This window comes from Pteropus alecto, unplaced genomic scaffold (genome assembly GCF_000325575.1).
Source record: "Pteropus alecto unplaced genomic scaffold, ASM32557v1 scaffold86, whole genome shotgun sequence".
Taxonomy (NCBI): domain Eukaryota; kingdom Metazoa; phylum Chordata; class Mammalia; order Chiroptera; family Pteropodidae; genus Pteropus; species Pteropus alecto.
In genome coordinates, this window is record NW_006442109.1 from 10,281,053 (window position 1) to 10,297,843 (window position 16,791).

At 39.0% G+C, this 16,791-nt stretch overlaps 1 protein-coding gene across 1 annotated transcript; it reads left to right on the forward strand.

Annotated features, from left to right (window-relative positions):
- PDCD7 (programmed cell death 7) lies at nucleotides 1-9,985 on the forward strand (the record flags this gene model as incomplete). The annotated part of the gene is made up of 5 exons (XM_006920555.3): nucleotides 1-303; nucleotides 2,264-2,402; nucleotides 6,768-7,004; nucleotides 7,273-7,360; nucleotides 8,968-9,985. Coding segments are annotated over 5 exons (891 nt in total), but the record flags the coding sequence as incomplete, so codon positions are not given.
- Nucleotides 9,986-16,791: the final 6,806 nt, after the last annotated feature.

A 16,791-nucleotide genomic window follows, 5' to 3' on the forward strand; every position in this document is an offset into this window, starting at 1 on the left:
GACCTGGGCCAAGCCCTGCGGGAGGCTGAGGCCGACGGCGCAGCCTGGGCACTGCTGCATGCTCAGGCCGCGCCGCTGCGCGCGGAACTAGCGGAGCGACTCCAGCTGCTGACGCAGGCCGCCTATGTGGGCGAGGCGCGGCGGAGGCTGGAAAGGGTCCGGCGCCGCCGGCTGCGGCTTCGCGAGAGGGCCCGGGAACGCGAGGCCGAGCGGGAGGCGGAGGCCACGCGAGCAGCGGAGCGCGAGCAGGAGATTGATCGCTGGAGAGTCAAGTGCGTGCAGGAGGTGGAGGAGAAGAAGCGGGTAAGAGCAGCGGATGGCCATGGGAGTAGGGGTCACTAGTGGTGTTTGAAATGTGAAGGGGCGTGAAGCCTTGCGCTGCCATTTCCCAGGGCTCAGCCTCTTTTCCTCATATGTAAAATAAAAAGATAGCTTGTCCTTCCAACCTCGTATGTCCATAGTGATTGCGTTTTAATGGTGTATAGTACACAACATAAATGCTCTAGGTGCACTGCAAAGTCCTGTAAACATAAAGTGTGGCGTTGAAGGGATGACAGATCCCCTCTCTCCTGGTCCAACGTTCAGACATTTTGACATTAACATTCAAGACTAACAAGCATCTGGGTCCTTGTGTCTTGTACTGCTCTAGGTGATTTTAAGAATACAAAATATAGAGAACTTGGGGCCTTGCCTCAAAGAACATACACCCTCATGAGCTGATGATGCCATGGTGATGATTTCTCTGGGACTCCTTTGTTCACAAGTTATGAACCGCATATCCCCAGGTTCAACGATGTGTTTTTGAACACTCATTATATACTAGGCACTATCCTAAGGTCTTTACATACACCAGATCTACGATCTTTTAACAACCCTGAGAGGTAGGCATTATTATCCCAATTATACATATTAGGAAGTTAAGGCATAGGGAGGGAGGTTAACCTGCCAACAATCACACAACTTTTTGTGGCAGTTTCATTCCTGATTTGACCCCACGTTGTCTGATTCTAAAGCCTGTTGATCTTAAACTCTTAAATAGTGGCCAGGGTGAAACTGAAAATTGGTCAAATAGTTGTTTAAAACATTATCATTACTTTGAGTGCCTCTAGGCACTTGCCGTCTCTCCACTTTCCAATACCAACTAGTGTTTCCTTCCTCTTCCTCCTCCTTGTGTCTGCTTCCACCCTAGAGTCCGATGTAACTACCCTCTGAAGTGTTTTGATGGCAAGCTTTGGCTTCAAGCCCCTAGAAATATCAGTGCTTTAATGGAAAATACTTGGAGACAAGGTCTTAATCTAAGGGAGCCTGAGTCAGTTCAGACATTTAATGAGGGTCCATTATGTACCAGGACCAGTGCTGAGTGCTAGAGTTGGAGATGAGTAGGACATAGTGCTTGTCCTTGAGGGGCTTAGAGCCCCATGGGGGATCATGTCAGTACAGCATGGTTTGTGTTAGGATTTCAACTGTAGGTGCTATAGGAGGCCAGAAAAGGAATATCTAATCCATTGGGGAAGTGTCAGGAAAGGCATGGATGGTAAGGTGACATCTAAGCTGAGTTGCGAAGGAAATGTCAAAGCCAAGTGAAAGCAATAGGTACAGTTCCAGGCAGAGGGAATAATACATGCAGAAGAGTGAAACAGCACGGTGTGGTTGAAATGGTGGAATTACAGGCACTGATTCGACAGCTTTAGAAAGAGCACTTTAGGCAAAAGCATCCTCTCTACCACCCACAGTGAGGATGTTGGAAACAGAGTCCCTTGAGTAGTGGCTTGAGGAACCAATTATTTAGTCTACATGTGAACCAACTTAAGGCTAGGATGGGGTCTTCCGATGTTTGAAGGCTGTCATGTCAATGAGATCCTTGGCAGTGGAGTTTTAGATTCTCAGAGTTGTAGAGTCCTGGGCCTTTCCAACCCCATTCCTTATCTTCCCTGCTAGCCTCAATCTTTGGGTCCAGGTGTCTGCATTTTTAATGAGAGCCCCAGCTTAACAAGGTAAGTTGGATGCACATGTTCTTTGGACCACACTTTGAGAAACTCTGAGGAAGAAACAGATCAGCATCCACTGGAAGCTGCAGAGAGGATATTCCCTTGGCTGGACTAGTGTAGAGGGAAGTTGCGCACAGCCCAGAAAATTGGCATGTAGATCCGGTAGAGTCTTTCTTAACCCTGGGACTGATCCTCTGAAATCTCACTGCTGGGCAGCTGACCTCTGCTGTAAATTTGTTCCTTATACTAGGTCTCATGGGTCTTTTCTCCTCCAGGAACAGGAACTTAAAGCTGCTGCTGATGGTGTCTTATCTGAAGTGAGGAAGAAACAAGCAGACACCAAAAGAATGGTGGACATTCTTCGGGCCTTGGAGAAATTGAGGAAACTCAGGAAAGAGGCTGCAGCAAGGAAAGGTAACCGTGACTTTGCATTTCTTCTTGCATTTCTTCTTCTGTTCCTTCCCTTTCTTTACCATAGCATCCCCCTTTGCCTCATATTTTTGAAGAAAAATGTTTGATACTTTATTATTTTCACTCAGTAGATTAACTGAGCTTGTCAGCAATACCTGAGAACTTTTGAAGCAGGAACCTCAGAAGATGTTTAGCCCTTGGTAGAGCCAAGGTTGAAAAGAGAGGCAGGTGTGAGAACTCATGCGCTGTCTTCCCCTTGCCTCATCATTCCCTCCTGAGTCATTCCTGACCACATTTTTCTGAGTGAGGTCGACCTGACTGGTCAACTTTACCTATGAGCCAAGGTGAAAGCTATCCTATCCTATCCTTACTGATGCTTCAGAAGGTGTTGAAAACTTGGCATGCTCCTTCAGATACATTTCAAACCTGAAACGATATTTGAAGAGGTATGACTGTTTAGACACTGCAGGGAGTGTGCCCTGCAGACTACTCTCTACCTCACCCCACCCGTACCGGCATGTCATTTTTGTTCTCAGAAAACCTCAGTGGTCTCCTCTTGTCTCGTTTTCTAGAAGTTCCCCAGTTATGTTTTCCAGTTGCCTATCTGGATCTTTGCTTTTGCCAGTCTATTCATCTGGAGGGCCGTCAGTCCCATCTTTGCCGTTTTAAGCTCTCACATCCTTCAAAACCAAATTTAGGTGCAACATCCTCCATCCTTCCCTGCTCTGGGCTGAAGTGACCTCCTGTTCCTTCTCACTTGCACCTGGTTTGGACCATATGCTGCCAGGAGTATTTGAAAGTATGCAAATTAGCAAATAGCAGATGATTTCCCCTGTGTTGTTTAAAATATGAATGAAAACTGATTCAGACCCTTAATAAAGATTAAAGAAGAAATAGATTTAAAAAAAAAAAGCAAACAGTGATTTCAACTTATTAAAAGTTTGCCTGTGAAGAGAAAGAGCATGCACAATGAGTATCTGGCAGTGTGTGTTTGGGGTGGGGTGGGGTGGGGGCAGGAATCATATCTTAGGGTCATGGGAAAAACTTGAGCATGCTTAAATGCTGAGTCAAGGAGTGAGGGAGAAGGGTCCAAAAGAAGCTGAGGGATAGTCGATGGCTCAAGGTCTTGCAGGAGGTAGCAAGATTCCAATCCCAGGTGGAGAGATCAACCTAAGTAGAGAAGGACTCCGCTTCTACTGGAATGAAAATGAAAGAGACAAGAGGATGGGTAGTAACGCAGATGAGTGAAATCAGGGGCAGAAAGTTAGGGGATTTCCTGCCTGGTGGTCTCTCTTCTCTGGGAAATAGATGGTTTGCTCTGAGAGTCAGTGGAAAAGTAGGGCTTTCAGAGAGTAGTGAAATAACTGCTGTGAGGAATGAGTGAGAGCCAAGCAGCGACCCATGGGAGTGTGGCTGAAGGGAGGTTCTACGGGCTCAGCTGATGTAACTATATCCTGGCACCAGGTCACATCATCAAAATGGCTTCTTCCAGGAGTACTCTGCAGCTGTCAGGTGAGCACAGAGTGCAGGCTATTAGAGTTTTGCATTAGGGTGACCACAAGTTTTGCTGAGAACAAGTGGAAAAAAAGTAGAATCTGATACATTGGATTAGAGGTTCTAATGAAGCTGACAGTCTCTAGGGAGAAGGAGGTAAGCATACTAGCAGGGTAGAAAGGTGTAATCACAAAGAGAATAATCAGGTTTAAGACTTCAGAGGTGCAAAGTTTTTTCTAATCATGCAAAGGTTCAAAGACTGTATGAGGCCCCAAGGTGTGGGTGGCCAAAGGAGAATAAAGGCAATTGCTATCTAGGAGCTACAGGAACTAGAGGAGTAAGTGGTAGAGGAGTAAGTGTCAGTACATGGGGTCAAGAGGAAGATTGGGCAGGCAGTGCCATCTCCAAGGGAATGTGTCTAGGTGACCAGGAGTAATGGACAAAAGGTTGAGGGAGATGTGGGTGGGTGGTGCAGACCCAGTAGCCTAAGATTGGGGAAGGCCAGGCCACAGCTCCCTAAGGGGTCTGGAGGCACTTATGGACTGATGAAGTATCTATATATTTTTGCTGTACTGGCAAATTTTAATAGCTGCAACAGAGACTGGATAGCTGACAAGCCTAAGATATTTACTATCTAGCCCTTTGCAGAAAAAGTTTGCCAATCCCTGGTCTAAGTAAAGAAATTAAACAAAACTATGAAATTATTACAGAGCAACATAGTGTCAGCTTAAATTTGTCTTTGCATAAGAATTTTATGTGTATCTGTATTTGGAAAATAATGGCCCAGCAACTTAGTAGAAGATGGATTTGAGTTGTAGAGTTTCCATTTCCAGTTGGGAATAAGTGAATAGAAACCTGTTCAAGCAAAGTAGTCATGAGAAAATTATCTGGAGAAATCTTAGCCTTAGAGGTGAAGATAGGAGAGCAGATTCCATGACCACTTAGCTGCAGTGATCGAGGGAGAAAATAATCAGATCTCCAAGTTAAATAGCTTCACAATAGACAGAATTATCATATTTAAGGAACCATTATTTTGTGCCATTATCAGCCAAAATTGAAAATTTAGTGCTATAAGCTAGATACTGTACTTCACTGGTGGCAACATAAATTGCTAACCCTGGTGAAAATCATTCATTCATTAAAGAAATAAATACTTATTAATTTTTGTGTGTGTGTGTCAAGTGTTAGGTACTGAGTAAATGTATAGCTTTTTAAGGAAACAGTTTAGTACTACATTTAGGTAGTCTTGAAAGTATCCATAAAATGTCCACTTTTGAGAATATGTTATAGAAATGATCTTTAGGAAGGAAAAAAGTAACATGCCCAAGAATATTCAATGTAGTATTCATTATATAGTAACAGGACATTTGAAACAGTCTAAATGTCCAGGAATAGGGAGCTTATTAAGTAAATTATGGTACATTGATTTGATGAAACAGGATAGGGCCACTAAATAATTATAAAGACAAGAAATTGACATGGAGATTTGGAAAGTACACGCATATTATGTTGAACTTACTAATGTGAAGTTGCTAATATATAGATAAAAATGACTAGAAGGTCAACATGGGGAAATAAAAATTGTTGATTATGTTAATGAGACTAAGATTTTCTTCTTTCAGGTATTTGGTATTATTAAAATGCTCCCGTGGGGTAAATGGGGTTAAATATGTGGTGACAGAAAGAAATCTAACTATGGGAGGTGAACATACAATGTAAATAAAGATATGACTTACTGTTAAAATGTACAGCTTAAACTTACTGTATTTCATTAACCAATGTCACTATAAAAAATTTAATTAATTAATGAAAAATGCTTCTGTAATAAATACATTTGCCTTTAAAATCTTCGAGGACTAACAGGATGTACCACACCCACATCACTCTAGGACAAATAGCCTAGCAACTGCAGCAGCTTTTATATTGCAGGGCTGTTGTGGTAGTGAGTACACAACTGCTACCCACTCAAGTATTTGTTAAATTAAAAAAATTTTTCCTGATGAAATTTTATGAAAAATAGAACGCCCAAATAAATTACACATCATTAATTTTGACGCCATTCTCAAGCCTAACACAATTAGTAATAATTCTTTGATATCACGTAATAACTAGTCTGAAATCATATTTTCCCAATTGTAACTCTAGCTATGTTGGCTATACTAGTAGCTGACCTCACAGTTAAATCAGGGTGACCAACCATCCCAGATTTCCCAGAACACTGGGCTCTCAATACTAAAACCAGGCAAAGTGAAACATGTGGTCACCCTACTCTCAGCAGCAGACTCTGTGAGGTCAGTGTGGTTGGTTAAGTGTATTTCTTTGTCACTATCCAAGTGTGCTTTCTCGGAATTTCAGACTCAGTCAGGGGGAGACTGAGGGAATTTCACAATTAAGAAGTATAAGACAGTACCTTCGAACTGAAGGATCAAAACTATTAGAAACGAAATCAAAGGTTAAGTGGTATGCTCCAGAGAGAGGAGTTAGTGAAAGTCAGAGTAGGGTCAAATTAATTAGAGACTCCAAGAGATTAAATTGAGCCTTGAAGATTAATTAGAACAGGGGTCCCCAACCTCCTGGCTACAGACCAGTACCTGTCTGTGGTATGGTAGGAACCAGGCCACACTGCAGGAGGTGAGTGGCGGGTAAGCGACTGAAACTTCATCTGTATTTGCAGCTGTTCCCCCCGACTAGCATCAACGCCTCAGCTCCACCTCACATCATCAGGCATTAGATTTTCATAGGAGTACTGGTCCCTGGTGCCAAAAAGGTTGGAGACCACTAGGTTAGAATCTACTTTGAGTCTGTTCCTTACAACAGGTATTTGGGGTTAAGAACAAGTTATAAATAAAATACCGTTTGGCTCTTTTTGCCCAGGGGTCTGTCCTCCAGCCTCAGCAGATGAGACTTTTGAGCATCATCTTCAGCGACTGAGAAAACTCATTAAAAAACGCTCTGAACTATATGAAGCCGAAGAGAGAGCCCTCAGAGTAATGTTGGAAGGAGAACAAGAGGAAGAGAGGAAAAGAGAACTAGAAAAGAAACAGAGGAAAGAAAAAGAGAAAATTTTACTTCAGAAGCGTGAAATTGAGTCCAAGTTATTTGGAGATCCAGGTAAGTTCCTCTGTAACCAGTACAAAAAGGAAAAATACTAGATTGACAGCTCTTTTCCTCATAGATGATCTCAACCCAAGCTAAGTAGTGGTAGGCAACAAATGACACCTTCAGGATTTGAAATTCTAAACTATATCCTGGAAATCATGGATAAAGATGAAACACATTTAATCATATTGTCATAATCATAGGCTCAGTCACCTTGCCTTGACAAATACACTTTAGATATGAAGCATGGTGAAATCATATTGTACCTTTTCTTTTTCAGATGAGTTCCCACTTGCTCACCTCTTACAGCCTTTCCGACAGTATTACCTCCAAGCTGAGCACTCCCTACCAGCGCTCATCCAGATAAGGTCAGAAGGGCACTGTCCCTGTTGCCTGTATCTTTTTTTTTTTTAAGTTCTTTATGGGTTTATATAAAGTTTCCAAGTTTCAAGGATGCCACATGCTTCTCGTTCAGGCCTCATTAATTCTTGAGAAGTAGATTTTCTGTTTTAACAGGGGAAGAAACTGAAACTCAGGTTGTGACTTGCCCTTTTGTATTATACCATGCTATAGCTGTTGAGTTAAAGCATTGGCTTTTATTTCTTAGTTCTGTTCTGCTAAACAGACCCTCTTTGTATACTTGCCCGTGAAGACTGTTTAAGACGCATGCTGACTTTTGCAAGATCTTACATGTCAAAGACAAGAAAGCTAAGAACAAAGAGTTTCATCTTCATCTGCAGTTACTGATGAGCTGGGTAAACTTTGCAGCTCTCTGAGTCTCACTTTTCTCGCCTATAAAATGAAAATGGTAGACTAGAATGTGGGCTTTAAACTTTAGCAGTAGTGCTCTTCCCAAGTGCAGTCTTAGGACAAATCAGTTTATAAAACAGAATGAATGCTTGGGTTCCGCAGGCATCTTAAATCTGTAATTGACTAGAAACACTTTGTTGTTTCTAGACTCTCCAGATCACCTCGGGGCCTAGGGGTCTTCAAAGTCTGATTCGAGGATCACTGAACTAAATGATCTCTGAGGTTCCTTCCAAAGCTCCAACAGTGCTCTTTAGCGTACTAAGTTTATGTTCTGGGAAAAGTGTATTTCTTGGTACTAAAAAATTTTAGCTTTTAAACATAAGTACAGTCAATTCTTACTATTCACAGTAGCTGTGGACACTGAGTTAGAGAATACTGAATTGCTGCTCATAAAGGAAATATAGGGCCAGATTCCTATGAGCCTCTAGCCACGACATTTTCATCAACTGATCAATACATAACATTGTTTTGTATCTATTTCTTTTTTAAGACACTTAATATATATTGTTGGTTCATTAACATTGAACTCATGGCTAACAGCATGATCATTTATGCCTGAACATGGCTTATCTAACATACATATATTCTCCGGAAGGCATATCACAGCCTTCTCATGCTAGCCAGCACTTCATCACTATACTTGGGGGCCATTTTAAACAGCAAAATTGCCATTAAAATGCACAAAGATGTGGAAAATGTGGTACTAAATAGACTGCATGAAGACACTTATTTATAGTATGAGAGCCGAAAATAAGGCAGAACGTCACCTTGTCCAGTCTCAGTTGCAGATGTGCCTGTTTGGTGACTCAGGTTTTTTCACTGCTCTGTGCATGTCGACAAGTGACCACAAAGGCACTGCAAGTAATGATTTGGGGGTTACAAATGAATTTTAGTGAATAGGTAAATTTATAGATATCTGCAAATAATGAGGATTGACTGTATATTCATTATTTGGTATCTGTAAGGTTATAAATTCTTTGGAATTTTTCCCTTTATATGTACATTTAAGAAATATAGTCTTGCATAATTCTTGAAATGTAGTTCTTTAGTAGATTAATATATCAGTCATTGAAAAGCTAAGTCCCGAAACAGAATATTTAGTTACTGTACATTTTGCTTGGAATGAAACAGCAATAAACAATTGTTCTACAATGTTCTTATTAAGGCATGATTGGGATCAGTACCTGGTGCCATCTGATCATCCTAAAGGCAACTCCGTTCCCCAAGGATGGGTCCTTCCCCCGCTCCCCAGCAACGATATCTGGGCTACCGCCATTAAGCTGCATTAGTGAAGATGCTCCAGGAGTGCAGTCCAGCCAACGCTCTTTCCAGCTCTGAATATTAGTGATACTGCCATCTTCTTGTGCTGTAGACTAAACCACAACCTCTAACTCTGCATGGCATGGCTTTACCCAGAAGTTACATCTTCCTTCTGTGCTCTGTCCTGGCCAGAGGTGCCTCTTGAATCAGGAAATTAATATGGTTCTTCAAAAAAGGACCTAGGTGAACTAGGGTTATTACCACAAGCAATGGCCTTGGTTCACGGAATTTGCCTCTATTTTGAGGGGCTTGGTTCAGAGTGACTTGTTTATTTACTCAGCTTCCTTGTGTGGTGATGGGTAAGTACACTCTATACACTCAAGGTATGCACTGGATAGATTTAACGGTCCTTCCCCCACTACTGAGTGTGAAAGCAAGCTTGATACAAAAACTCCTTACCCTTCTTACCCAAAGAGCCCTCTAACTTCCAGGAACAAGGGTCAAAAATGCTTTATCTGGTTTTGTGAATCCTACTTTTGGTGCAGCTTGAGAGACTATAGGCTACTGGCTGGGCTGCCAGAAAAGCTGGTGCCTAGTCGGTTAGAGAACTTGGAATACCTGAACTTGGAAAACTAAATTGGATCGTGTTTTAATGGATAATGGCTACATATTCCCCATGTTAGAAGGATACTAATGAGTGCATCTGCTTTTTAAGTTCCTAGAGGTCTAATTTAGATCTCCAAGGATAGAAATTTATTTCCCTATGGAAGTGGGACCTTAACCTTTCTCAGTCACATTGTAGGGGCTGGTCTAGATATAGGATATACTTCAGAATACAAGCTCCAAAAACATCCATGTAGTTGAAGCTAGGGAAAAAGCAGATACAAAATTAATAAAATTTATTTTTTATATTCATTAATAAATGCTCTTGTGCTTGGAGATATCAATGATATAACATGTCAGTTTTTTTAAATTTTGTTTTATTTTGCCTTTTGTCATTTATTGTTATTTATATTTCCAAAAAGCTAAATAAATATCATTTTTATTTTTTAGTTTGAGTCTTTGTCCCAAATTGTTGCCTCCCAAATCACTACACACACTTTCACATTGATAAAACACATTTTCACTCCAAAATTCAAATTTATTAAATAGGCATTTGCTACAGGAAAGTGAATCTCAAACACCAACTTTATCTGCAGAATCCAACTCTGGATAAGCAGGAAAGGACGCCATCAACTTTGGAAATGATTTCATGTAATTGGAAGTTCTTGGGTGCAAGATGCTAACACCGTTGTCCCTTTCCATTTAATTTTCACTGTTCAATTTATACAGTATTCATTACAGAGTTAACAGGGATGCGAGCCAGCACTCCTCCAAAGTATATGTCTGAGCTCATAAACCACAAAATCTGATGTGATTAGCCTCACGTAACCCCACAGGCCCGTGTGCCATTTTGTTATAAATCTCTGCCATTTGCTGCCTGATGAGATGCAGGAAGAGTAAAAATAAAAGATTACTTGTACGATGTACATTTGGTGTCCAGACAGCCCTACTACTAAGACTGTATTGATGGGGCAGGGAGTGTGAAGCAGGGACTCAGGAATCAGGCAGCACAACCCAAGAAGGAATTTAACGCCACGTGGAAAAAACCATTTCGTCTTTCCTCTCAGCTTCTGCAGTTTTAATAAAGTGAGCATCATTTTTGTTGTTTGTTTTTTGTTTTGTAAGTTTTTCCTGTTTTGTTGCCTTGTGTAGTGGTGGTGGCAACAGCCACCGGTACTTTATGGATTTAGAAAGACTTATAATTAATTAAAGATACAACTATACTTCTGAGAATATGGACAGTGTCATCGTAATCTTATACCACAGTCTTTTTTATTGTGGGAAATTTCAAACATACTCAAAGAGAATGGTATAATTATTTTACATATACCTATCATCCAGATTCAAATAATTAATATCAACTCAGGGACAATCTTGTTTCATCCGTACCCCTACCACTCACTCTGGATTATTTTGAAGCAAATCTCAGACATCATATGTATAAGTTTTTCAGTATATAGCTCTAAAAGATATTTTAAAAATTTAACCACAGTGCCATATCGCACCTAAGGAAACGAATAACTTAAATGTCATCAAAAGTCCAGTCAGTGTTCAGATTTCCTTATCTCATAAATGTGTGTGTTACACTGTTCAAATTAAGATCTAGATGCAATCTATGCATTATTGTTGGTTGATATATTTGTTGGTTCCAATGATCTATAGGTCTTTTTCTCCTGCTATCTCCTGAGCACTCCCTTTCCCTTGCAACTTATTACTTGAAGAAATCAGGTCATTTTTCTCCTGAAGAGTTCCCAGTCTGGATTTTGCTAATTGCATCCTTGTGACTGCATGTTTCTCTGTTTCTGTATTATAATTGAGCTGTGTTGTCTGAAATGGTAGCCACGTATGGCTATTGGGCAGTTGAAATTCAGAGTTTGACTTGAAATTGAGTTTGAATTGAGATGTACAGTTACATATGTGGCTTACATTTCTCTTGGACAGTGCTGATGTAGAGGCTTGATCACATTTAGATTGGAATTTTCTGGCACGAATATTTCATAGACCTCGTGTGTACTCCAGGAGGATTAATGTCTGGTTGTCTCTTTTTGTGATCCTAACAGCCATTGATTATCAAGACCTGGATTCATTCATTTTGGGTTGAAAAATAGTGATAGCTTAATTCTGCCATTCTTTCCTTAAGTATTAGCTGGAATACTTCTAAAAAGAGAAATATCCCCTCATCAACTATTTGGTTACCCTGGGGTACAATTTGTATAGGAAAGGCAAGAGATAAATATGTAATTTTCTTGATTTACTAGTTTTTAAAATAATGGTTTTCTTGCATCCTCCAAAGGCGACTAGTGAATTTTGTATTCAAGTATTATGAACTTGAATCTAAACATATTTGTCTTTCAACTCATTGTCTTCTTTATTGCTTGCCTCACCTTTAGCCGTGGGAGCCTCTTTAACTTAGCTCCTGAGATTTCACTCATTCACAGTAATTTGTTCCAAGTTTATTTTGCACATTTCCTATCTCAAGCCTGGAAGAGTCATTTTCCAATGATCTTGGTTCCTCTTCAGTGGAAAGGGTATTTATAGGCCACAATCTGCAGAATAGGGGTGCCCATTGTTATTGCTGGTCGTCGTTAGTCAGTTCTTACTCTTTTTCAGTCAGAACTAGGAACTATAGTTCTGTTGAGCCTCCAACCCTCTTCTAAATCGTGACTCTTTTACACCTATGCCTAAATACTCTCTATATTGAACATAAATTAATAGAGAAATAAACATTCAAAGGCTAACCAGAAATGTGTTGATTCATCATGCCATATATGGAAGATTATCTTATTTCCCAGTAGAAGACATCCTAGACTTGTGAGAAACTCAAACAAAAGCATTTACCTTTAAGAAATTAAGTAAATACAGGGAAGAATAGAAAATGAAATAAAGAGATTAGTTACATGTGTTTTTAGAATTTATTAACTGTATTTTTACTTACAGTTGACATTCAATATTATTTTATATTAGTTTCAGGTGTACAGCATATTGGTTAGACATTTATATAATTTATGAAATGATCCCCCCCAATTAGTCTAGTACCCACTGGCACTATATATAGTTATTACAATATTATTGACTGTATTCCCTATGCTATATTTTACATCCCCTTGACTATTTCATAACTACCAGTTTGTACTTCTTAATCCCTTCACCTTTTCACTTATTCCCCCAACCCCCCTTCCATCTGGCAACCGTCAGTTTGTGTTTCTATGAGTGAGATTAGTTATGTGTTAAATGCTAAGAATGATCATCCCAAGTGGCTTGAGTCTATGACGTCAAATACTTTGCTATAAGCCAACCAACTTAATCACTTTAAAACCATTCATGTTCCTGTGTCCACATGACTTTCGTGCAAGGATATATCAAGAAGCTTAGCTGGAATTACACCATCTGTTGAAGCAATTCACTCACTTCTACAAGTTTTGTCCACAGGGAAGATATCCTGGCAATTACAGGGTAAGTACAAAATATGTCTTGTTCCATTCAAATAAATACATAACATATAGAAGGAATGTGAATGCTATGAAGAATTAGCAGTGATACATCTTAAGGGCTAAAGATTACATGAGGCATTTCCAACTAAATCAGTTTTATTTTTAGTGTTTGTAACAAGCTGTTCCCATGTAATTAACTGTTTACTTTGGGTGCATACATACAGCAGTTCCTGACATGCCGCATCTGGCTATCTATGAAGAATTTGTTTCCAATGCAGATTCCATTTGCCTTTTGGAATAAACTGGATTTTCATAGTCTCTGAAGGGAAGATTGAAGTCTTTAAGGCATCTGGTGTTGGAGTGCATAACTGCAGAGCAGGAGACACTTCTCAGCTTTATTAACTCATGCTTGCCAGGATCTGGATACCAGGATTTGAACTTTGTTCTTGGGAAGTGATTTTTATTTACCACTTGCCAGGTACAATCTTAAGTACTAGAGACATAAAAAGGACTCCTGGAATTAGAGTCTAGAATAGAGAAGCTTAATGATTACATGCAAAATAGTCAATGATAAGTGGTAAAAATTGGTAAAGTGGTAATCACCAATTTACATATTTTTATTGTTCAAATATTTATGTCAGATAATTTAGATAATTTGCTAAGTACAAAGCTATCATGGTGAGTAAAAAAACCAAATACTCCCTAATATAGGTTTTGAGGAAGATATAAAAAATGTGCTGAGTGCTTTGAAGGACAGGTATGGCTCTACAAGATTAATTAGGCCTTTTTTTTCTTTAAACTGAGTGTTCTGTAATGCATTTAGGTAAAATAATAGAAAATATGTATCATATAGTAAGGGTAAGAATTATCATTATTCAATTTCCATATGTATGTGCTAGGTCACAAAGTCAAATGTATTTCATAGTATGAGTCACAATAAAAAAAAAAATTCTTGAAAGCCACTGTCCTAGGTGGACCTATATATTTCCAAAATCCTCAAAAACTCTTAACTTCCTCCAGAAGCAAGTGTAGAACTGCGTAGAGAATATCTATTAGTTGGCAGATGCAGGGTCAGAGATGAGGGAGGAGGAGGGTAGCCCTGTACCTGCTCAGTGGGCAGGCAGTTCACACTTGAGTCTCAATAAAACTGGTTCTTCCCATAGCTCAAAATTCTACTGATAGCTGAAAATGTGAATGACAATTCTGCAGATTCCAAAACTTGCTAACCTTCCTGTGTTCCCTATGACCTCCTTTATCTCATAGTTCCCCTGTAAGAACAGGCTAATTGGGCAGATAACTTATTCATCACACTGGTACCTCTCTGATCCTGTAGCATAGAGAGCCACTCCCAACATGCCGGGAGACAGTCTTCAGTCTTGCAGACAGTAAGACACTGACAAGAGAGAGCTGACAGCAGAGATGAGGGAATTAACGGATTTGCTTATCTGGCCTCATTTGACCTCTCTACCCTTAGATTACCTACTCTTCACATGATGCTCTCATATGAGCATGGGGATGACCCCAGTGACCCCTAGCAGCAGGGCTTTGCACCATCCTGGGTGACAGATTATATTAAGCCAGAGGTATTCCCTGGTAAACCTTGATTGTTTGCAAAATGCCAGACTGCAGTTAGGAGTCTAGATTTAGGTATATATTATAGGCAATCATGAGCTTGAATTCTGTGTGAATAAGTACTGTTTTGATTTTTTAAGGTGACAGAATCTTTAATGTGGTTTAAAATACATAAAAAATCAAATCTATGGCTGTTATGAATATTATTAAACTAATGGATACTACATTTGATTTTAGCCAATAGGCTCAGAAGTTATGTGTGAATTAGTTTTTAATTCTTGGATTTCAGCTTTAGTAGATACAGTTAACATACTAATTGACTTTCTCATCAGCAATGCATGAAAGTTCCAGATGTTTTATATCCTTATCAACACTTGATATTGTTAGGCTTTTTAATTTTAACTGTTCATGTGTGTGTGTGTGTGTGTGTGTGTGTGTGTGTGTGTGTGTGTGTGTGTGTGTGTGTAGTGATATCTCATTGTTTTATTTTGCATTGCTATATTGGCTAATGAGATTAAACAACTTATATGTTTACTGGCTATTTGGATATTCTCTTCTGTGAAGTGCCTAATAAAAGCTCTTGTCTATTTTTATACTGGGTCTTTTTCTTATTGATTCGTAGACATTCTTTGTATATATTGGATATGAGTCCTATGTGCTTCTCTCCTATGTGCAAATATCTTCTCTCTGTGATTTTTTTTTTTTACTCTCTTAATGGTATCTTATAATGAATAGAAGTTATTAACTTTAATGTAACCCAAATTATCATATCTTTCTTTCTTGTAACCTGTTTAAGAAATGTGTTCCTATTCTAACACCATGAATATATTCTCCATTTTATTTTCAAGCTTTACCTTTTTGTCTTTCACATTTACTTTTTACCTTTTACATTTAGATCAGCAGTCTACCTGGAATTGATTTTTGCGTATGATGTGAAATAGAGATCAAGATTTTTTTTCCTAGGTAGATAGTCAATTGACCCAAAACCAGTTATTGAAAAGACCTTCATTTTCCTACTGCTCTGCAGGGTAATAAATCAAGGATCCATATATGTGTGGATCTGTTTCTGGACTCTCTTCTCTGTTCTGTTGGCCTCCTCGTGTCAGTACCACACTGTCTTAATTCTTTAAGTATTGATATCTGAAAGTATAAATCTTCCAACTGTGTTGCTGCTTATTCAAGATTGTCTTGGCTTTTCTTGGTCCTTTGCATTTCATGTAAATTTTAGAATTACTTTGCCAATTTACACCAAAAAATGTGATGGAATTTTGACACTTGGAAGCTATAAATCAATTCAGGAAAAATTGATATCCTTGCAATATTAAGGCTTACAATCTATGGGCATGGTTTGTAGCTGGCATATAGAGATATAACTGATTTTCGTGTATTGACTTTGTATCACCTGACCTTGCTAAATTAACTAAGAGTTTCATTCATAGATTATTTTGGGTTTTTGACATATAATTATGTCATATACAAATAATGGTGGTTTTATTTCTTTCTTTCCAATTCTTAAACTTTTATTTTCCCCCTATTTTTTTTTTGCACAGGCTAGTATCGCTAGTACAGAACTGAACAAAAGAGATGATGGGGACATCCTTGTCTCATTTCCAATCTTGGGGATATCTTTCAGTATCTCACCATTAAATGGGATGTTTGCTTTAGATGTTTTAGAGATATTCTTTATTTATTAGGTTAAGGAAATTCTTTTCTATTCCTAAGTTGCTAACAGGGTTTATTTGTTGTTTCTTCAAACCATGGATAAGTATTTATTTTATCAAGCACTTTTTCTGCATCTACAGAAATAATTACATAATTTTTCATTTTCTATTGATATTTATCTTTATTTCCACTGATTGATTTTGGAAAGCCAACCTCTCATTCCTAAAATACGCTCAATCTGGCAGTATTGTATTTTTCTCTCCATAATTATTTTTGTTAAGATTTTTCATGTATGTTCACAAGAGAGCAGCCTCTAATTTTCTTGTCAGGTTTGGTATCAAGGTGATGCTGAAAGCAAATGAGTTAGGAAGTATTCCTTCTTTTCTGGAAGAATTTGTGTATTTTGATATTTCTTCCTAAATGTTTGAGTGAAAACTCATTTGATGCAGGACTTTAGAACT